Source organism: Anomaloglossus baeobatrachus, chromosome 5 (assembly GCF_048569485.1).
Source record: "Anomaloglossus baeobatrachus isolate aAnoBae1 chromosome 5, aAnoBae1.hap1, whole genome shotgun sequence".
NCBI lineage: Eukaryota > Metazoa > Chordata > Amphibia > Anura > Aromobatidae > Anomaloglossus > Anomaloglossus baeobatrachus.
The window spans coordinates 564,755,806-564,778,884 of NC_134357.1; the positions used below are offsets into that span (position 1 = coordinate 564,755,806).

General features: G+C 47.6%; 1 protein-coding gene across 1 annotated transcript in view; it reads right to left on the reverse strand.

Annotated features, from left to right (window-relative positions):
- The window catches only part of LOC142313030 (uncharacterized), a 248,965-nt gene that overhangs the window by 60,969 nt on the left and 164,917 nt on the right, over window positions 1-23,079 (reverse strand). The window contains 4 exon segments of the mRNA XM_075352016.1: window positions 6,139-6,229; window positions 6,426-6,518; window positions 15,296-15,529; window positions 16,066-16,100. Of these exon segments, the coding sequence (XP_075208131.1) occupies window positions 6,139-6,229; window positions 6,426-6,518; window positions 15,296-15,529; window positions 16,066-16,100 (453 nt within the window).

Consider the following 23,079-nt stretch of genomic DNA (forward strand, 5'->3'; position numbering starts at 1 on the left):
TTAGGATCACAGTGCAGAGCCATATTGTTGGTGGCCGCAAAGTGATCCTAATATGTCTAAAGTGTCACTAAGGTCAGATGCATAGTGCTCCACTGTATCCCGTGCCGCACTGTCTCTCTATGACCCGCTGGCTGTCTCACAATGCCCCGCTGGCTGTCTCCCAATGTGTCACTGAATCCTGCGCCCCCATATACTGTGCTGTTGGCCAGGATTGGAGGTCCGAGGTGACATGCGGCAAGGAGGGGTGATCTGCAGCCTGTGCCCGGCACTGCACTACAGATGTCATGCCACGCTCACCGCTCCCAGCCACATGCATTCACCTCAGACCTACGCCCCCGGCAGCCTGTCCTGCTGCTAGGTAGTAACCATGCAGGGTGCCCAAACGTTTGCATCAGCCCATATTCCTTTTTTGTTAATTTTAAAACGTAAGAGATGAAAATGTGTCACCTTTAGCTTTATGCCTTTTAGAGATCAGTTCATCTACTTGCTTAACTGTTCATAACAGTAATTTTAACCAGGGGTGGCCAAACTTTTACATGCCACTGTAACAAGTAAATAAAAAAAATTAGTGATTCAGTACAAATTATTCCCTGCTAATCTCCCTGAATCCAAAGTCACACACATGATCCAAATCTCGCTCGCTATAGATGATTTACATAGTTGCTGTTTTCCATCTCTGCAATACAAGGTGCAGCTCCCTGCAATGTCTGCCATACCGATAAGACTCCGACCTAAATAAAACTGAATGCTCTCATAGATTCAAAAGGTTATTTCAACAAAGTTAACAACTTACAAGTTAAGTTAACAAAGTTAACTACATTAGTTTAAAGGGAAGGTATCGTCAAAAAAAAAATATGCCAATAACTGAAATAATATATATATATATATATTGCAAAGGATTGTCGAAAATCCACTTGTGACTTTTAGGATCGCTACTTCCAATAGGTGGCGCTGTGCTAGAGTTTGTCTCCTTTACTGGAGAGACAATTTGAATATTTCCCAGAGGGGCATTGCAGCTATAAGTCCCCTTACCTGGCAGCCAGACTGGCTTGCAAAGTCTCCTTAAGGAGAATAGTGTTCCCCCGTGGAATTTTAGGGGCATTGCAGCTATAAGTCCCCTTACCTGGCAGCCAGACTGGCTTGCAAAGTCTCCTTAAGGAGAATAGTGTTCCCCCGTGGTCCCCACATAGCTTTCTCATGAGCCAGATCAGACACCCCCATACTTTGCACTGACGAGGGGCAAGCACCCCGAAACACCGTGTCTGCAAATTGGGATTCTGATCTGGCTTATATATCCTGAGTCATATTGCAAAGGATTGTCGAAAATCCACTTGTGACTTTTAGGATCGCTACTTCCAATAGGTGGCGCTGTGCTAGAGTTTGTCTCCTTTACTGGAGAGACAATTTGAATATTTCCCAGAGGGGCATTGCAGCTATAAGTCCCCTTACCTGGCAGCCAGACTGGCTTGCAAAGTCTCCTTAAGGAGAATAGTGTTCCCCCGTGGAATTTTAGGGGCATTGCAGCTATAAGTCCCCTTACCTGGCAGCCAGACTGGCTTGCAAAGTCTCCTTAAGGAGAATAGTGTTCCCCCGTGGTCCCCACATAGCTTTCTCATGAGCCAGATCAGACACCCCCATACTTTGCACTGACGAGGGGCAAGCACCCCGAAACACCGTGTCTGCAAATTGGGATTCTGATCTGGCTTATATATCCTGAGTCATATTGCAAAGGATTGTCGAAAATCCACTTGTGACTTTTAGGATCGCTACTTCCAATAGGTGGCGCTGTGCTAGAGTTTGTCTCCTTTACTGGAGAGACAATTTGAATATTTCCCAGAGGGGCATTGCAGCTATAAGTCCCCTTACCTGGCAGCCAGACTGGCTTGCAAAGTCTCCTTAAGGAGAATAGTGTTCCCCCGTGGAATTTTAGGGGCATTGCAGCTATAAGTCCCCTTACCTGGCAGCCAGACTGGCTTGCAAAGTCTCCTTAAGGAGAATAGTGTTCCCCCGTGGTCCCCACATAGCTTTCTCATGAGCCAGATCAGACACCCCCATACTTTGCACTGACGAGGGGCAAGCACCCCGAAACACCGTGTCTGCAAATTGGGATTCTGATCTGGCTTATATATCCTGAGTCATATTGCAAAGGATTGTCGAAAATCCACTTGTGACTTTTAGGATCGCTACTTCCAATAGGTGGCGCTGTGCTAGAGTTTGTCTCCTTTACTGGAGAGACAATTTGTATACAGTATTAATGATTTAATTTTAGGTTTAAATAATAATGTTTTTAAATTGAGAAAAATATATAAAAAAAGAAAAATTAAACGTTTGATATTTTCCACTCTTACAGGGAAGGTATCGCGGTTTTTTATTTTTGTATTAAAAATAGTGATTATGAAATCAAGTATTTCTAACACAAAATGAAAATCGCAGCTTATTTAGTTTTTATGTAATTCTTATTTTACTGGAGGCACTGGGGGCTGCCATGCTGGTTTTGCTGTCTGTGTAACGAAAGTAACTCCTTCCTTTATGGCAGCCCCTGTGCATAGACTCTGATAGTCGGGCTCCGAACCCATGAAGTACGTTACAGTGGGCATCTGCTGTGACCTGGACGCGCCCCCTGGGCTGTCCAGGACACAGCAGAGGGAGGAGTTCAGCGCCATTATTGTGGAGCTCACAGCGTGTGCTGTTTGCTCCACTTTACCCCGGTCACCTGCCGGGATGTGCGAGTACGGGCCGCCTCCCCTCCCCTCGTTACTGTCTCCGATGATATCCCATCCCTCCGTTCTCCCCAGCCCCTGCTCTGCCCCAGCTACTGACGCCGCCCCTCCCACCGCCGTTACCGTCTCCAATAACACTCCCCTCTCTCCGTTCTCCCAAGTCCCCGCTCTGCCCTCCGCTGCTGTGTGTGTGTGTGTGTGCACCCCACTGCATGTGAGTACCTGTGTGTGTACCGGTGATACTGTCTGCAGGGTTGTGTATCTAATCCTATCCTGTGTGATACTGTCTGCTGAGCCGTGTATCTAATCCTCTCCTGTGTGATACTGTCTGCACGGCTGTGTATGTAATCCTATCGTGTAATACTGTCTGCAGGGCTGTGTATCTAATCCTATCCTGTGTGATACTGTCTGCAGGGCTGTGTATCTAATCCTATCGAGTGATACTGTCTGCTGAGCTGTGTATCTAATCCTATCGTGTAATACTGTCTGCAGGGCTGTGTATCTAATCCTATGTTGTGTGATACTGTCTGCAGGGCTGTGTATCTAATCCTATCGAGTGATACTGTCTGCTGAGCTGTGTATCTAATCCTATCGTGTAATACTGTCTGCAGGGCTGTGTATCTAATCCTATGTTGTGTGATACTGTCTGCCGAGCGGTGTATCTAATTCTCTCCTGTGTGATACTCCTGCTGTCCTTGGTGACACTTAAGACATTTCTGGTCACCAGGAAAATGGCTGTGCATTGTGTCCTTACATGTCATTCTCTGTTATCTGTTGTAAACACTCAGATTAGGAGGAGGGAGGCGTGCCATCACACACAGGAGAGCAGACTCCACCCACTTTACGGCAGGCTGTAATCTGAGCTTTTTATACAGTGGAATTTCTGTAGGATTTCAGAAGCTGCTCCCCTAGTGTTTAACAGTGGAAAATATCAAACTTTTTATTTTTTTTTTATATTTTCCACAATTAAAAAAAAAATAAATAAATAATAATATTTAAACAAAACATTTAAACATTATTACTTTACATTTTTTTAGTTATTATTATTTTTTTTTTTTTTTGACGATAACCTTTAAACACTAGGGGGAGCAGCTGCTGAAATCTTACTGTAAAACTAGCTCACATTACAGCTGCAGTAACAGTAGGCAGAATCTGCTCTCCTGTGAGTGATGTCACAGCTCCCCCTCCCAATCTGGGGGTTTCCAACAGGATAAGAGAGAATGAAGTTTAGGATCACAGTGCGGAGCCATTTTGTTGGTGGCCGCAAAATGATCCTAATATGTCTAAAGTGTCACTAAGGCCAGATGCATAGTGCTCCACTGTATCCCGCGCCACACTGTATCCCTATGCCCCGCTGAATCCCGCGTCCCCATATACTGTGCTGTCAGCCGAGATTGGAGGTCTGAGGTGACATGGGGCGAGGAGGGGTGATCTGCAGCCTGAGCGGCACTGCACTACAGATGTCACGCCATGCTCACCGCTCCCAGCTGCATGCACTCACCTCAGACCTGCGCCCCCGGCAGCCTGTCCTGTTAGCGATCACAGTACATAGCAGGGAGCAGCGCAGGCCCGGAGGTGAGCATACGTGGGGTGGGGGGTGAGTGGCAGGGGAGTGAGCGGAGTGGGGGAGTGGGTGACCGGCAGAGTGCGGGTGGGTGAGCGGTAGAGTGCGGGGGGTGAGCGGCAGAGTGGGGAGCAGCACGCCAGGATCAGTTACGGTGCAATCACCGCTGTTCAGCACTGGCAGTCACCCCATCCATCCCGGTGGGTGACAGGGAGAAAGTGGCGCACACAGCATAGGCTGTGAGCTCCACAAACATGGCGCCGATCTCCTCCCTCTGCTGTGATCTGGACAGCCCAGGGTGCATCTCCAGGTCACAGCAGGGGGCTCTCCTATGTTATGTATAGGGGTCGGAGTCCGATTATCAGACCCAATGCCCTGGGCGCTGCCATAAAGGTGGTGAGTAACTGTCATTACTCACAGCAAATTCAGCTTGGCAGCCCCCAGTGCTTCAGTAAAACTAGAATTAAATAAAAACTAAAACTGTGAATTTAATTTTGTATTAAAAATACTTGATTTCATAATCACTATTATTAATACAAAAATAAAAAAACACGAGACCTTAAATTTAAGGTGTGCAGATTTCTGAAACCACATTATGTTAGCTCTTTATTTTTGCGCTCAGATTTAAGTTTGTTTCTCAATTATTTTACACAGATTATGGGCAACATTAAAAAGGTACAAAAAGCTCGGAAATGATTATTACTGATAACATTTTTTACATGATGAAAAGAAAACTCAAAAAGCATACGTCTATAAACTGCACATTCCTCGTGTCTAGGATGTACAGGAAACCCCTTAAGCTACGTGCACACGTTGCGTAGTGTCCATGCTGAAAAATCTGCAGCGATTTGGCAGCACATGTGTGCTTCAAATCGCTGCAGAAACACTGCTTAATGGATGCAGTGTGTCTGCAGAATAGATGCCGATTTCATGCGCTCTGGATGCTGCCTCTCCCATAGACAGAGCGGGAGCAGCATCCAAAGTGCACAAAATAAGTGACATGCTACTTTTTTGAGTGCAGCGATTTGGATCAAAATTTCAGCATGCAAATCGCTGCGTTCTCAAACGCAACGTGCAGATGGATTATGCACAATCTTCATAGCTGGGGATGCAAGACGCATGCATTTATGCTGCAGTGCAGTGAAATTACGCAAACGTGCGCACATAGCCTTACACCTTATTGTTAGGATAAGTTTTGTTCCTTCGCCTAAAGGGGGCTTTACACAGTACGACATCGCTAATGCTAAGTCGTTGGGGTCACGGAATTTGTGACGCACATCCGGCCGCATTAGCGATGCCGTTGCGTGTGACACCTATGAGCGATTTTGCATCGTCGCAAAAAACGTGCAAAATCGCTCATTGGTGACATGGGGGTCCATTCTCAAATATCGTTACTGCAGCAGTAACGAAGTTGTTCCTCGTTCCTGCGGCAGCACACATCGCTCCGTGTGACACCGCAGGAACGAGGAAGCTCACCTTACCTGCCTCCCGGCCGCTATGCAGAAGGAAGGAGGTGGGCGGGATGTTACGTCCCGCTCATGTCCGCCCCTCCGCTGCTATTGGGCGACGGTTCAGTGACGCTGCTGTGACGCTGAACGAACCGCCCCCTTAGAAAGGAGGCGGTTCGCCGGTCACGGCGACGTCGCTTGGCAGGTAAGTATGTGTGACGGCTCTGGGCGATGTTGTGCGACACGGGCAGCTTGCCTGTGTTGCACAACAGACGGGGGCGGGTACTCACACTAGCGATATCGGTACCGATATCGCAGTGTGTAAAGCGGCCTTTAGTCACACATTGTAGCAGCTGCTGAATGAGAAGAATCTGTGACTTCTCTGCATTTAGTGGTCACTACTCACCTGGGCGGTTATCTGTAGGAATCTCCTCTTTACTCCGCTCATCACCCCTCACATATGTCTCTGTAGTATTAATATGGGTCAGATCTTCACCCTGAAACAAACATTGTAAAAGTCACAGACAGATGGAGAAGTCCCATCTATGATCAGCTCTAATCCTGCCATCTCCACCGCTCTCATTACACAAGTATAACACATATAATACTGGAGGATAAAACAAGACTGAGCACAAGACCTTCACAGCCGTCCGCACATCATAGGAGATTTCATGGCACCTTCTCTCCATCTACCTGATGATCCTGAGGAACATCGGGATCTTCTTGTTTACAGTCCTGTGGGAGAAGAGGACGGGGACATCTCTCTGGTGTTGTCCTCTTACTGGATAGACCTGAAGGAGACACATACAGGGACTGAATTCATTCCTTACATACAGATAATTATAGGCCGTGTGTATTTAGTCCTGTCTATTACCTGGTGATGTGAGGGGCTGGGGAACCTCCATCATGACGTCCTTGTACAGATCTTTGTGTCCTTCTAAATACTCCCACTCCTCCATGGAGAAATAGACGGTGACGTCCTGACACCTTATAGGAACCTGACACATACAATGATACCGTCACCCCCGATCCCTTCATAGCGTTACTGTATAATGTCCCAGCATTCCCAGCAGTGTCACCTCTCCAGTCAGCAGCTCAATCATCTTGTAGGTGAGTTCTAGGATCTTCTGGTCATTGATGTCCTCATGTATCGGGGGGTGAGGTGGAGGCCCCGTGATTGGGCTCAGGGGTCTTCCCCATCCCTCAGACACAGGGGCCTGACAGCGCTCACTAGAGGTCTTCTTCACTACTGTGTAATCCTGGTTATGGAGAGACACAGTAAGAAATCTCACTCCAGACATTTCCAGAGTCCTCACCTCTCCAGTTCTGTCCATCTGTTATTCCCATAGATAAGAATGGTGTAATGTGACGTCATCAGAATCTCTCACCTCTCCAGTAAGCCGGAAGAGGATCTCTAGGGTGAGGTGTAACATCCTCTCCGCCATCTTGTCCCTGTCCATATCCATCCTTCACGGGGCAATCAGGAGAATCCTCTTCTATAGAGCGACTGTTCTCCCCCAGCATCTAATGTGTATGGAGCCTGAGCCCAGTAATGGGGAATCTCCACACACCTCCACCTGCAGAGCCGCACACTAGATATATGGCTGCTCTGTGCTTCCAGGACCTGTGATGATGTCACATGGAGGGGAGGAGTCAGGGGTCACATGATCAGCTCCTCAGTGTATGCAGGGCTCTGCTGTGCTGGGTGTCATGGTGCTGGATGAGGGGGAGTTTATGTGTGGGGTCAGGAAGGGTTTACAGTGTGGATGTAGCAGAGCCGTGTGTGTATGAGGTGTACGGAGCGGAGCCGTGTGTGTATGAGGTGTATGGAGCGGAGCCTTGTGTGTACAATGTGTACGGAGCGGAGCCGTGTGTGTACGAGGTGTATGTAGCAGAGCCGTGTGTGTATGAGGTGTATGGAGCGGAGCCGTGTGTGTACGTCGTGTATAGAGCGGAGCCTTGTGTGTACAATGTGTACGGAGCGGAGCCGTGTGTGTACGAGGTGTACGGAGCGGAGCCGTGTGTGTACGAGGTGTACGGAGCAGAGCCGTGTGTGTATGAGGTGTATGGAGCGGAGCCGTGTGTGTACGTCGTGTATAGAGCGGAGCCTTGTGTGTACAATGTGTACGGAGCGGAGCCGTGTGTGTACAATGTGTACGGAGCGGAGCCGTGTGTGTACGAGGTGTACGGAGCGGAGCCGTGTGTGGACGAGGTGTATGGAGCGGAGCCGTGTGTGGACGAGGTGTATGGAGCGGAGCCGTGTGTGTACGAGGTGTATGGAGCGGAGCCGTGTGTGTACGAGGTGTATGGAGCGGAGCCATGTGTGTATATGACGCCCCTGGACTATCAGGTGGTCACAGGGTATTACACAATCTACCCTACCGTGCAATAATCACCTCCCTCTTGGTTATGGGTTCCTAACCATATGGTCTTGCCTACATCAGCTAATCAAAAGACCTAGAAACACCCTGCACCAAGCCCACCAGACACGCCAGTGGATGGCTTAAGTGGAATAGAGTCGCCCACCTGAGGGGGTCAGGGAAGGGGAGGTGAGGAGTGTAGTCAATAGTGAGTTTGGAAGTAGCCCTCGAGCTGTAAGGAGCTCTGAGGAGGTTGGGAGCGGGGACTCCCGTCGAAAACTGTCTAGGTGTCAGACGGTGGTCTGGGCCTAGAGGAGTGGACCCCCGGTCGCAAGGGATCGTGGCAAGGGGCACGGCTCTGTCGAGGAGGACAGCCGGCGACCTTGCACCATCACCGGGCTGGGACCAAGGCACAACGGGGTACGTGGACCCTAGGTCGGGGAGTAGCTTCAGGCAACCCGATAATTTACCCGTGGAGAACAGAGCCTTCAAGATCCATTCCCAACCGCTCCAAAATTGGGGTACTAGCGCAACGAGGGAGATAGGACTTTCCACTCAAAACGGTTCTGAAAACCACAAGTGTGAACCCTGAGAGCAAGCTCCCACACTTAGCCATAGTGGGGAGCGGGACTCGGCAAGTTTTACACTACCGGGACCACAAAAGAAGTAAACTTAGTGACAGGAGGCAGGTCAAGGATCACCAGGCAACACCATTTTGGACGGGACCCAAACTAGCTCCCCTCAGCGGCAGCGGTGTCCAGAGATTTGGTTTATCCAGTTTTCGATGTCAGCTTAATGGACTGAGTGAGTACGCAAGTGACCCCTGCTTCCCACGGCCTATACCTCACACCGAGTTCCGGGGCATCCCCCCTACCCGTGGAGGGTCCCAACACTTGGATGCCCCCCGTCATCACCCCAGGTACTCCCCAACAGCAGCGGTGGTATCCCCTCTAGTTACAGTGTACCACGGGTGGCATCACGAACTCTATAACAATACCCTGTAAATATCCCCCGTCATTTGAGAGGCCGCATGACCCCCGGGTCCGGAGACCCTTGAGCCACCGAGAACTCGGATCCGAGCAGCCCGGCTGCTGCCACTGGGGCGGCACATGTACGACGTGTACGTAGCGGAGCCGTGTGTGTACAATGTGTACGGAGAGGAGCCGTGTGTGTAGGAGGTGTACGGAGCAGCTCCGTGTGTGTACGAGGTGTACGGAGCGGAGCCTTGTGTGTAGGAGGTGTACGGAGCAGCTCCGTGTGTGTACCACATGGATGTATAACATGTATGGAGCGGAGCCGCATCTGTTTGACGTATACGGAGAAGAGTCGTGTATACAATCTGTGCGGAGCGGAGTCGTGTGTGTGTACGGAGCAGAGCCGTTGTTTAGGCAGCCTGGACAGGTTTGGCTTTGGGCACAAGGTCAGAGGGACCTGACAACTATCAGGTGAGGAATCCGACAATGCTGAAGTTGCTGAGGCACTTCCCAAAAATAAAGTGTATAAAATACTTAGTGTCCTCCAACCATTGGCTGTGGACACTTTCAGAGAGCGCACACTGCGCCTCCGAACCCTTCACGACCTCAGGCCTCATTCACACATTTGTGTGTCGTCTGTTTTCACATGTACCGGAGACACGGACACACATAGACACATTAAAATCAATAGGTCTGCGCACACATGCGTGTTTTTCCATGGACCGTGTATCCGTGTGGAGCATATGTGTGTCTATGTGCTCCACACATAGACATGTCCGTTTTTCTCCAGCAGCACGGATGTCACACGGACCGAACGCTGATATGCTCCATGTGACATCAGTCTGACACATACCGGCAAAAACACAGGTCTGTGAAGTAAAATGCTTTTCTACACTAACCTGTCTCCACCACTGATGTCTCCAGCGCTGCTGTCACTTGCTTCCGACCCCCGCTCATTATGCTCATTGCATATTCACTGCACCGAGGACCAGAAATAGCAGCGTCAGAGACTTCAGCACCATATACAGGTAAGTATACACAGTGTGCAGAATTATTAGGCAAATGAGTATTTTGATCACATGATAATTTTTATACATGTTGTCCTACTACAAGCTGTATAGGCTTGAGAGCCAACTACCAATTAAGTAAATCAGGTGATGTGTATCTCTGTAATGAAGAGGGGGGTGGTTTAAGGACATCAACACCCTATATAAGTTGTGCTTAATTATTAGGCAACTTCCTTTCCTTTGGCAAAATGGGTCAGAAAAGAGATTTGACGGGCTCTGAAATGTCCAAAATTGTGAGATGTCTTGCAGAGGGATGCAGCAGTCTTGAAATTGCTAAACTTTTGAAGCGTGATCACCGAACAATCAAGGGTTTCATGGCAAATACCCAACAGGGTCGCAAGAAGCGTGTTGGGCAAGAGAGGCGCAAAATAACTACCCATGAATTGAGGAAAATCAAGCGTGAAGCTGCCAAGATACCATTTGCCACCAGTTTGGCCATATTTCAGAGCTGCAACGTTACTGGAGTATCAAAAAGCACAAAGTGTGCCAGACTTCGGGACATGGCCAAGGCTGAAAAACGACCACCTTTGAACAAGAAACCTTAGATAAAATGTCAAGACTGGGCTAAGAAATATCTTAAGACTGATTTTTCAAAGGTTTTATGGGCTGATGAAATGAGAGGGACTCTTGATGGGCCAGATGGATGGGCCAGAGGCTGGATCAGTAAATGGCAGAGAGCTCCACTCCGACTGAGACGCCAGCAAGGTGGAGGTGGGGTACTGGTATGGGCTGGTATCAGATGAACTTGTGGGACCTTTTCGGGTTGAGGATGGAGTGAAGCTCAACTCTCAGACCTACTGCCAGTTTCTGGAAGACAACTTCTTCAAGCAGTAGTACAGGAAGACGTCGGTATCGTTCAAGAAAAACATGATTTTCATGCAGGACAATGCTCCATAACATGCATCCAACTACTCCACGCTGTCCAGTAAAGGTCTAAAAGATGAAAAAATAATGACATAGCCCCCTTGTTCACCTAATCTAAACCCCATAGAGAACCTGTTGTGCCTCATAAAATGTCCCTCATAAAATTCCCTCTACAGGAAGGGAAAACAGTACACCTGTCGGAACAGTGTCTGGAGGCTGTGGTGGCTGCTGCACACAATGTTGATCATAAACAGATCAAGCAACTGACAGAATCTATGTATAGTAGGCTGTTGAGTGTCATCATAAAGAAAGGTGGTTATATTGGTCACAAATTTTTGGGGGGGTTTGTTTTTGCATGTCAGAAATGTTTATTTCTAAATTTTGTGCAGTTATATTGGTTTACCTGGTGAAAATAAACAAGTGAGATTGGAATATATTTGTTTTATATTAAGTTGCCTAATAATTCTGCACAGTAATATGCAAAACAGATATCCTCCTAAGGCCTAAAACACACTTCCGCATAAAAAACGTCCGTGTGACACGGTCCGTTTTTCGGGTCCGTGTTCCGTTTTTTTGGGGTGTTTCTCCGGTACGTATGGCATCCGTGTGATGGCGTATGCGAGCCGTGTGTACGTGTAAAATGTCCGTGTTTGTGTGTAAAATGCCTGTGTATGTGTATGTGGAATGTCCGTGTGGAATGTCCGTTTGAGTGTTGCACAATGTCGTTGATACATGTCGGCTGACAGCAGACAGAGTTGCGCGATGAGAATGAACTCGGGTGAACTTCACCCGACTTCATTATCATGCCGCGGCTCTGTCTGTGTGCCGCGTACTGATTAGCGGTCACCTGTGAAGGATTCACCAGTGACCGCTAATCCCCCAAGTGACTGAAGTGAGCAGACCTCTCTCATACTTACCGCTCCCCGATCACCAGCGCGGCGAGGAACAGCTGTGCAGAGAATACGTGGCAATAATTACTTTGAATATGCCGGCCGCTCATTAATCAATCTCGTATTCCCTGCTTTCCCCACCCACAGACGCCTGTGATTGGTTGCAGTCAGACACGCCCCCCCACGCTGAGTGACAGCTGTCTCACTGCACCCAATCACAGCAGCCGGTGGGCGTATCTATAATGTGCAGTAAAACAAATAAATAAATAATTAAAAAAAACCGGCGTACGGTCCCCCCAAAATTAATACCAGCCAGATAAAGCCATAAGGCTGAAGGCTGGTATTCTCAGGATGGGGAGCCCCACGTTATGAGGAGCCCCCCAGCCTAACAATATCAGTCAGCAGCCGCCCAGAATTGCCGCATACATTATATGCAACAGTTCTGGGACTGTACCCGGCTGTTCCCGATTTGCCCTGGTGCATTGGCATTCGGGGTAATAAGGAGTTTTTGGCAGCCCATAGCTGCCAATAAATCCTAGATTAATCATGTCAGGCGTCTCCCCGAGATACCTTCCATGATTAATCTGTAAGTGACAGTAAATAAACACACACACCCGAACAATCCTTTATTAGAAAAAAAAACACTAACAAATTGCCTTGTTCACCAATTTAATAAGCCCGCAGCTAATGAAGGGAATAGCGCGATCAGCTGTATTCAGCGTTGGCCGCGAGTAACCTCAGTGACAGCTCAGCTGATCGCGCTATTCCCTTCATTAGCTGCGTGGAGGTGACAGGAGCGGCGGTGTCTTCTGCAGCTCCGGCCACCTTCATGCAGCACAGCTGGAAGCGACGCTGGACCATCCTGGATTACGCCGGACATGGAGGGCTTTTTCGGGCTTATTAAATTGGTGAACAAGGCAATTTGTTAGTGTTTTTTTTTCTAATAAAGGATTGTTCGGGTGTGTGTGTTTATTTACTGTCACTTACAGATTAATCATGGAAGGTATCTCGGGGAGACGCCTGACATGATTAATCTAGGATTTATTGGCAGCTATGGGCTGCCAAAAACTCCTTATTACCCCGAATGCCAATGCACCAGGGCAAATCGGGAAGAGCCGGGTACAGTCCCAGAACTGTCGCATATAATGTATGCGGCAATTCTGGGCAGCTGCTGACTGATATTGTTAGGCTGGGGGGCTCCCCATAAAGTGGGGCTCCCCATCCTGAGAATACCAGCCTTCAGCCGTATGGCTTTATCTGGCTGGTATTAAAATTGGGGGGAACCGCACGCCGGATTTTTTAATTATTTATTTATTTATTTTACTGCACAGTATAGACACGCCCACCGGCTGCTGTGATTGGGTGCAGTGAGACAGCTGTCACTCAGCGTGGGGGGTGTGTCTGACTGCAATCAATCACAGGCGTCTGTGGGTGGGGAAAGCAGGGAATACGAGATTGATTAATGAGCGGCCGGCATATTCAAAGTAATTGTTGCCGCGTATTCTCTGCACAGCTGTTCCTCGCCGCGCTGGTGATCGGGGAGCGGTATGAGCCGGGGGAAGAAAAAAACCGAGCGCCAATGTAAGTATGACTGAGAATAGCAGAAAAAAAGGTAAGTATACTGAATTTAATTTAAAAAAAAATAAAAATAAGATCGCTAGCGTAAAAACGCACACGCACGAAACGTGCTGAACATGGACATACTCCGTGTGCGGTCCGTGCAGGCACGGACCCATAGACTTTAGCGGGTCCGTGCCTGCGTGCTGCCGGCCAAAAACGGACATGTCGTCCGTGCAGAAAAGCGCACACACGTACTTATCACACGGACACACATTCCGTGTGATTTTACGTGTGTGTGCCATCTACCATTGAATAACATGGGTCTCCGTGTGTACGTGTCTCCGGTACGTGCAAATACGTACCGCACACGTACAAAAAAAACGGATGTGTGTTGCGGGTCTAAGATAGCCAAATCTAAAAAAACCCACTCCAACTTCCAAAAATATTAAGCTTTGATATTTATGAGTCTTTTGGGTTGATTGAGAACATAGTTGTTGATCAATAATAAAAAAATCCTCTAAAACACAACTTGCCTAATAATTCTGCACACGGTGTAGACGTTTATGCTGTCTGTGTGCTATGCGGATGTCGTACGGATAGCACACTGACAGCACATGCTGGACACACGCACACACATACGCACCTACACCACAGACTGTGCAAAACGTGTGTTTTGCACGGACGTGTGAAGGAGGCCTAAGACGTATTTGTACATCCTAGGTCACCTCCCCACAGTTACCATGGTAATCCCCGCACATGTCTGATGATATGATTAGCAGACATGTGCAGCTAACAAGATCCACTCACATCTGTTAACCCCTTAGATTGCGCTGTCAAACTCATGTCACTGTGATGACTCACTTCCTATGAATGCTGGCAGAGCGCTGGCACTGACAGGATCACAGCATTTGTACTGAAGCATCGCTCTGATCCTCAGAAGCGATCAGCGTGAACAATTATAAAGTTGGGGCCTAGTAAAACAAATAAAAAAATTTTGGAAAGAAAAAAAGTTTTAAAAGATCAAGAAAACCTAAAAGGTTCAAATCACCTCCCTTTTGCCCCACTGAGAATAAAACAATGAACAAACAACAACACATTTGGTATCGCCACTTCCAGAAATGCCCGATCAAAATATCGAATCAATTAGTTTGATCAGTAAATGGCGTAGCGAGAAAATTTCTCAACGACAAAATTCCGTTTTTTTGGTCGCTGCAACATTGCTTTAAAATGCAATATCAGGCAATCAAAACATTTCATCTATGCAAGAATAGTATAATTAAAAACACCAGCTCAAGACGCAAAAAATAATCCGTCACTGAGCCCCAGATCTGAAAAAATGGGAACAGTATGGGTCTCAGAAACTGGCAACAAAAGCGTAATTCTTTTTTTGGACAAATTTCTGATTTTTTTTCACCACTTAGATAAAAGTAAAACTCTACATGTTTGGTATCTACAAACTCGTACTGACCTCGGGAATCAAAATGCCAGGTCAGTTTTTCCATATAGTGAACAAAGTAAATAAACAAGAAAAATGTGCAATTGCAGTTTTTTTGCAATTTCACCGCACTTGGAATTTTTTTCCCATTTTTCAGTACAATATGGGGCAGAATTAATAGCGTTGTTTAAAAATTAAAGCTCTTGGAAGAAAGGGATTAAAAAACGAAAATGGCAAATTGCTGGGTGGTGAAGGGGTTAAGCGGTGGGGAGTGCGTGAGCTCGCACCCTTAGTGTTCTCCCAGGAGGCCTGTGTTACATGCTCAGGCCCTGGGAGCAGCTGGACGGGCAGGCGGTAACCGCTTTGGCATCTCAACTGCGTGGATTGCAAGGATGCCGGTAGTGTTACAGTACCCCACTCCTCTCCAGGCTAGAAAGGAATCTCTTCAGAAGAAGAGGGTCATTAGTATTCTCCCTGGATTCCCAAGATGTTTTCTCAGGATAAAATCCCTTCCAATCTACCAGGAATATGGTCTTCCCCCTGACTTTCTTCTCAGCCAAGTAGTTCTTAACTTCAAAGACATCCTCTGAGCTGACAGGCGAAGGCATGATACAAGGATTCTTGAAGAAGTGGCTCAGAACTACTGGCTTAAGAAGGGTCATGTGGAAGCAGTTAGGCACATGTAGTGAGGGAGGGAGCTTCAGCTTGTTGGACAAAGCATTGATTGGCTTGATGACCTCAAAGGGACTAATAAAGCAAGGGCCCAGCTTGCAAAAAGGCACCTTGAGACAGATCTATCTTGAGGAGAGCCACACCCTATTTCCTGTATGAAATTATGGTGAATCCAAACGTCTCTTGTCCGCATGTCTTTTCATCCGTTTGGATGCCTCTTCAAGCGTGGCTTTGGTTTCCTCCCCCATCTTGGAAAATTCTTTAGGGAAAGCATCGCAATGCCTAAAGTAGTACTGTAGACACGGGAAAAACATTTGGCTGTAGTCCATAAACGCTGAAGAATAAAGAATTTGCTGAAGCCTCACCTGCATGGTTATTATACAAAAACTCAGCCCAAGGCAACAGTTTAACCCAGTCGTCATGGTGTACATTCGTAAAAAGCTGCAGAAAATGATGCAATCAAATAGGTAAAGCCACTCTTCCAATGCCAACTGGGTAGCCAAAAACTCACTTTCACCATTTGAATAATTGCTCTTTGGAGAAGACCTTGAAGAAGAAACCGCAAGTTACTATTCGCCCATAAAAAGACTTCTGTGTGAGAACTGCCCTAGCCCCAGCAGATGAAGCATCTACTTACAGAAACAATTGCTTGTTAACCTCAGGTCTATGAAGCACGGGAGTAGAAGAGAAGGACTGTGTAAAGTTGCATCCCTGCACTCCTTGCTCTCCTGCAGGGACACGCTCTGACTCACCACTGTGGCCAGGTCCGTCCAATGCTGCCTGGCATCCCTGCCTCTCCTCCAAGTGGGCTTCTCCTCCTCCCACTTCCTGGAATCTGTGTGCATATCACAAGACATCTGGGAGCGTTCCTAAGGGGTGCTTCACACACAGTGAGCTCGCTGCCGAGATCGCTGCTGAGTCACGCTTTTTGTGACGCAGCAGTGACCTCATCAGCGATCTCGCTGTGTGTGACACTGAGCAGCGATCTGGCCCCTGCTGCGAGATCGCTGCTCGTTACACACAGCCCTGGTTCGTTTTCTTCAAAGGCGCTCTCCCACTGTGACACACAGATCGCTGTGTGTGACAGCGAGAGAGCGACAAATGAAGTGAGCAGGGAGCAGGAGCCGGCGTCTGGCAGCTGCGGTAAGCTGTAACCAAGATAAACATCGGGTAACCAAGGTGGTTACCCGATATTTACCTTAGTTACCAGCCTCCGCAGCTCTCACGCTGCCTGTGCTGCCGGCTCCGGCTCTCTGCACATGTAGCTGCTGTACACATCGGGTTAATTAACCCGATGTGTACTGTAGCTAGGAGAGCAAGGAGCCAGCGCTAAGCAGTGTGCGCGGCTCCCTGCTCTCTGCACATGTAGCTGCATTACACATCGGGTTAATTAACCCGATGTGTACTGTAGCTAGGAGAGCAAGGAGCCAGCGCTAAGCTAAGCGGTGTGCGCTGGTAACTAAAGTAAACATCGGGTAACCATACCCGATGTTTACCTTAGTTACCAGTGTCCGCAGCTTCCAGACGCCGGCTCCGTGCAAGCGCAGCGTCGCTTGCACGTCGCTGCTGGCTGGGGGCTGGTCACTAGTCGCTGGTGAGATCTGCCTGTTTGGCAGCTCACCAGCGACCATGTAGCGATGCAGCAGCGATCCTGACCAGGTCAGATCGCTGGTCGGATCGCTGCTGCATCGCTATAGTGTGAAGGTACCCTAAGGAGTGCGAACGTGCCACTGCCCCTCTCTTAAAGGGCCAGCATGCCGCTCCTAGGAAGTGCCTCTCAGCCTATCGCTGAGAGGCACTGGGTGTTTAAGGCAAGCTCCCATTTTAAGACAAGCTCCCTGTTCAACACCATCAGTTTAGTCAGTTGTTTTCTGTCTAGTTACAGTAGTTGTCAGGTCACCCTGTCCGTCTCGTCTGGTCCTTTCCTGTCCTGCTTGTCCTGTCCTGCTCGAACCTGGCTACCAGCCCATCTTGCCTTTTTGGCCCCTGGTTCCAGTCCTGTCACTACCCGGCTACAAAGCCTTCCTTCCTGTTGACACCTGGTTCCAGTCCTGTCCCTGCCCGTACCTGGCAACCAGCCCATCTGTACCTGCTACCTATTCGTCCAGCCTTGTTGGTACTTGTGACTTTGCCTGGCCTGCACCCTGCTGGTGCAAGAGTCTCTGCCTGTCCATCTTGGTCCTGCCAGATGCCTTGCCAGTGACTTTGCTTGTCCGTCCTATCCTGTTGGGACTAGAGACTCTGCCTGTCCATCCTGCCTGTGTTGTCTCCCTTAAGCCACCCTGGTGGTCCCTGTCTGCACTTGAGACTCATTCCTGTCTGCTCCTGTGTTCGCCCCCGGGTCTTTTGGGTCAGCTGCCACAGTCTTAGTCCTCTACCCCATGTTAGGGTAGGCTCAGGGTCTCTCCATGTGGTCCAGTGAGTCCACTTCAGCTTACCATAGTACCATCCCTCGGCGGCAAGCTTTACAGCTTCAACAGGCCATGGACTCCACTGACTCTGTTTTTTTTGCCTCAGCCAGAACTTTGTCCGATCTACGGAATCCCTCTCTCCTTATATCCAGCATCTGACCTGTGCCCATGTAAGTAGTCTAATTATGGATCCATCATACAATCAGTGACTATTTTTGCCGACTTTAAAATCTTATGGTCGTATGCATGGGGAATTATAATTGGATGGATATATAGTGATATCTAGTGGGAATTGTATGTACAGTGCCTACAAGTAGTATTCAACCCCTGCAGATTTAGCAGGTTTACACATTCGGAATTAACTTGGCATTGTGACATTTGGACTGTAGATCAGCCTGGAAGTGTGAAATGCACTGCAGCAAAAAAGAATGTTATTTCTTTTCTTTTTTTTTTTTTAAATTGTGAAAAGTTTATTCAGAGGGTCATTTATTATTCAACCCCTCAAACCACCAGAATTCTGTTTGGTTTCCCTAAAGTATTAAGAAGTATTTCAGGCACAAAGAACAATGAGCTTCACATGTTTGGATTAATTATCTCTTTTTCCAGCCTTTTCTGACTAATTAAGACCCGCCCCAAACTTGTGAACAGCACTCATACTTGGTCAACATGGGAAAGACAAAGGAGTATTCCAAGGCAATCATAGACAAGATCGTGGAGGGTTACGAGGCTGGCAAGGGGTACAAAACCCTTTCCAAGGAGTTGGGCCTACCTGTCTCCACTGTTGGGAGCATCATCCGGAAGTGGAAGGCTTATGGAACTACTGTTAGCCTTCCACGGCCTGGACAGCCTTTGAAAGTTTCCACCCGTGCCGAGGCCAGGCTTGTCCGAAGAGTCAAGGCTAACCCAAGGACAACAAGGAAGGAGCTCCGGGAAGATCTCATGGCAGTGGGGACATTGGTTTCAGTCAAAACCCAAAAGTAACGTACTCCACCGCAATGGTCTCCGTTCCAGACGAGCCCGTAAGGTACCTTTACTTTCAAAGCGTCATGTCAAGGCTCATCTACAGTTTGCTCATGATCACTTGGAGGACTCTGAGACAGACTGGTTCAAGGTTCTCTGGTCTGATGAGACCAAGATCGAGATCTTTGGTGCCAACCACACACGTGACGTTTGGAGACTGGATGGCACTGCATACGACCCCAAGAATACCATCCCTACAGTCAAGCATGGTGGTGGCAGCATCATGCTGTGGGGCTGTTTCTCAGCCAAGGGGCCTAGCCATCTGGTCCGCATCCATGGGAAGATGGATAGCACGGCCTACCTGGAGATTTTGCCCATGAACCTCCGCTCCTCCATCAAGGATCTTAAGATGGGTCATCATTTCATCTTCCAACAAGACAACGACCCAAAGCACACAGCCAAGAAAACCAAGGCCTGGTTCAAGAGGGAAAAAATCAAGGTGTTGCAGTGGCCTAGTCAGTCTCCTGACCTTAACCCAATTGAAAACTTGTGGAAGGAGCTCAAGATTAAAGTCCACATGAGACACCCAAAGAACCTAGATAACTTGGAGGAGATCTGCATGAAGGAGTGGGCCAAGATAACTCCAGAGACCTGTGCCGGCCTGATCAGGTCTTATAAAAGACGATTATTAGCTGTAATTGCAAACAAGGGTTATTCCACAAAATATTAAACCTAGGGGTTGAATAATAATTGACCCACACTTTTATGTTGAAAATTTATTAAAATTTAACTGAGCAACATAACTTGTTGGTTTTTAAGATTTATGCATCTGTTAATAAATCCTGCTCTTGTTTGAAGTTTGCAGGCTCTAACTTATTTCCATCTTATCAAACCTGCTAAATCTGCAGGGGGTTGAATACTACTTGTAGGCACTGTATATATACTGGGTAAATACCATCTCAGTGGTTATATGTATTACATATGATGGGGTCCGTGACCACTTGGGGTGAATGATTTTCCTGCACCATTTCTCTCCACCCTTTTCATGTTGTCCTTTGTATTTACACAATAAAATTTGCAATTCTATCATTGGGCGTTTGATCGTTCTTTCTCTGGTGGTTTAGTTTTCGTCCTGTCATTGAAGTTTCCCGATTGAAGAAACCTGTCCGCTCGGCTCTGTCCTTCCAGAGATCTTTTGTATTTCGGAATTCTGTTTTCGCTCCTGTTCCTGAACCTGTGGTGCATCTCTAAGCTCCCATCCAATGCCCTCTGAAGCCTTTATCGGTGTTGTGCATGGAAACCCCCATCCGATACCCTCTGAAGCCTTCATCGGTGTTGTGTGTGGATTGAATGCTCCAACCCGAACCTGGACACTTCGTTCATGAATCCGTGGGGCATCTCCAAGCTCCCATCCAATGCCCTCTGAAGCCTTTGCTGGTGTTGTGCGTGGATACCCCCATCCGATGCTGTCTGAAGCCTTCGTCGGTGTCATGCATGGATGGAATACTCCAACCCGAACCTGGACATTTCGTTCCAAAACCTGTGGTGCATCTCCAAGCTCCCATCCGATGTCTCCTGAAGCTCTTGTTGGTGTCATGCATGAGTAGAATGCCTCAGTCTGAGGCCGGATTCCTCATTCCTTAACCTGTGGGATATACAGTTAGGTCCAGAAATATTTGGACAGTGACACAAGTTTTGTTATTTTAGCTGTTTACAAAAACATGTTCAGAAATACAATTATATATATATAATATGGGCTGAAAGTGCACACTCCCAGCTGCAATATGAGAGTTTTCACATCCAAATCGGAGAAAGGGTTTAGGAATCATAGCTCTGTAATGCATAGCCTCCTCTTTTTCAAGGGACCAAAAGTAATTGGACAAGGGACTCTAAGGGCTGCAATTAACTCTGAAGGCGTCTCCCTCGTTAACCTGTAATCAATGAAGTAGTTAAAAGGTCTGGGGTTGATTACAGGTGTGTGGTTTTGCATTTGGAAGCTGTTGCTGTGACCAGACAACATGCGGTCTAAGGAACTCTCAATTGAGGTGAAGCAGAACATCCTGAGGCTGAAAAAAAAAGAAAAAATCCATCAGAGAGATAGCAGACATGCTTGGAGTAGCAAAATCAACAGTCGGGTACATTCTGAGAGAAAAGGAATTGACTGGTGAGCTTGGGAACTCAAAAAGGCCTGGGCGTCCACGGATGACAACAGTGGTGGATGATCGCCGCATACTTTCTTTGGTGAAGAAGAACCCGTTCACAACATCAACTGAAGTCCAGAACACTCTCAGTGAAGTAGGTGTATCTGTCTCTAAGTCAACAGTAAAGAGAAGACTCCATGAAAGTAAATACAAAGGGTTCACATCTAGATGCAAACCATTCATCAATTCCAAAAATAGACAGGCCAGAGTTAAATTTGCTGAAAAACACCTCATGAAGCCAGCTCAGTTCTGGAAAAGTATTCTATGGACAGATGAGACAAAGATCAACCTGTACCAGAATGATGGGAAGAAAAAAGTTTGGAGAAGAAAGGGAATGGCACATGATCCAAGGCACACCACATCCTCTGTAAAACATGGTGGAGGCAATGTGATAGCATGGGCATGCATGGCTTTCAATGGCACTGGGTCACTTGTGTTTATTGATGACATAACAGCAGACAAGAGTAGCCGGATGAATTCTGAAGTCTACCGGGATATACTTTCAGCCCAGATTCAGCCAAATGCCGCAAAGTTGATCGGACGGCGCTTCATAGTACAGATGGACAATGACCCCAAGCATACAGCCAAAGCTACCCAGGAGTTCATGAGTGCAAAAAAGTGGAACATTCTGCAATGGCCAAGTCAATCACCAGATCTTAACCCAATTGAGCATGCATTTCACTTGCTCAAATCCAGACTTAAGACGGAAAGACCCACAAACAAGCAAGACCTGAAGGCTGCGGCTGTAAAGGCCTGGCAAAGCATTAAGAAGGAGGAAACCCAGCGTTTGGTGATGTCCATGGGTTCCAGACTTAAGGCAGTGATTGCCTCCAAAGGATTCGCAACAAAATATTGAAAATAAAAATATTTTGTTTGGGTTTGGTTTATTTGTCCAATTACTTTTGACCTCCTAAAATGTGGAGTGTTTGTAAAGAAATGTGTACAATTCCTACAATTTCTATCAGATATTTTTGTTCAAACCTTCAAATTAAACGTTACAATCTGCACTTGAATTCTGTTGTAGAGGTTTCATTTCAAATCCAATGTGGTGGCATGCAGAGCCCAACTCACGAAAATTGTGTCACTGTCCAAATATTTCTGGACCTAACTGTATTCCCATTTGGAAAAGATCTCCTTCTTTGTTTTGTCCTGTCTGTTTTTTTTTTTAAGTTTGCTTTGTATTCGTGTGATTTTGTCTCGCATGTTTGTCCTGATTTCCACCTGTTTGCCAGCTACCATTGACTTTGATGTGATTTTGTCTCGCATGCCTGTCCTGATTTTCACCTGTCTGTCGTCTATAATCGACTTTGTAGAGAGAAACCCTTCTTCAGCGCTAAGGAACAGAGGGCATAAGGCCTGTGTTGTCTGCCTTGAGCCACCCTGGTGGTCTCTATCTGCACTTGAGACTCAGTCCTGTCTGCTCCTGTGTCCGCCCCTATGTCCTGAGGGTCAGCTGCCACAGTCCAGGTCCTCTGCCCCATGTTAGAATAGCCCGGGGTCTCCCTGTGCTCCAGTGGGTCATCTTCAGCTCGCCGCAGTTCTATCCCCCGGCGCCAAGCATTACAGACTGTATCACGAGTGAAATGCACCTACAGCCTCCAGAGTCCAGATCTTTGGACATAGCTTGGGCCTCCGTCTGAAGGAGGTGAGGATCCCGGGATCAAGTTAATGGGACAATGGTACAGCTATGTAGAGCTAACGTCTCTGCTTTCTTCTTGTCTAAAGCGTCTGCGTCTAAGGTGACCAGTAAGTGGGAGGCAAGCCCGGCAGACTAGGTGGTGAGACAGGCAGACAGACAGGACTTACAGGAACAAGACACCTCTCATGGCAAGATTGTCCCCAACGAAGAACCTCACTGGATCTCCAGTCTAGAACAGGCTCGTGAAAACGTAGCCATGGCAAATCAAGAATAACTGGTTACAACAGGCTAGGAAGCACATGAAAGGCGATCTT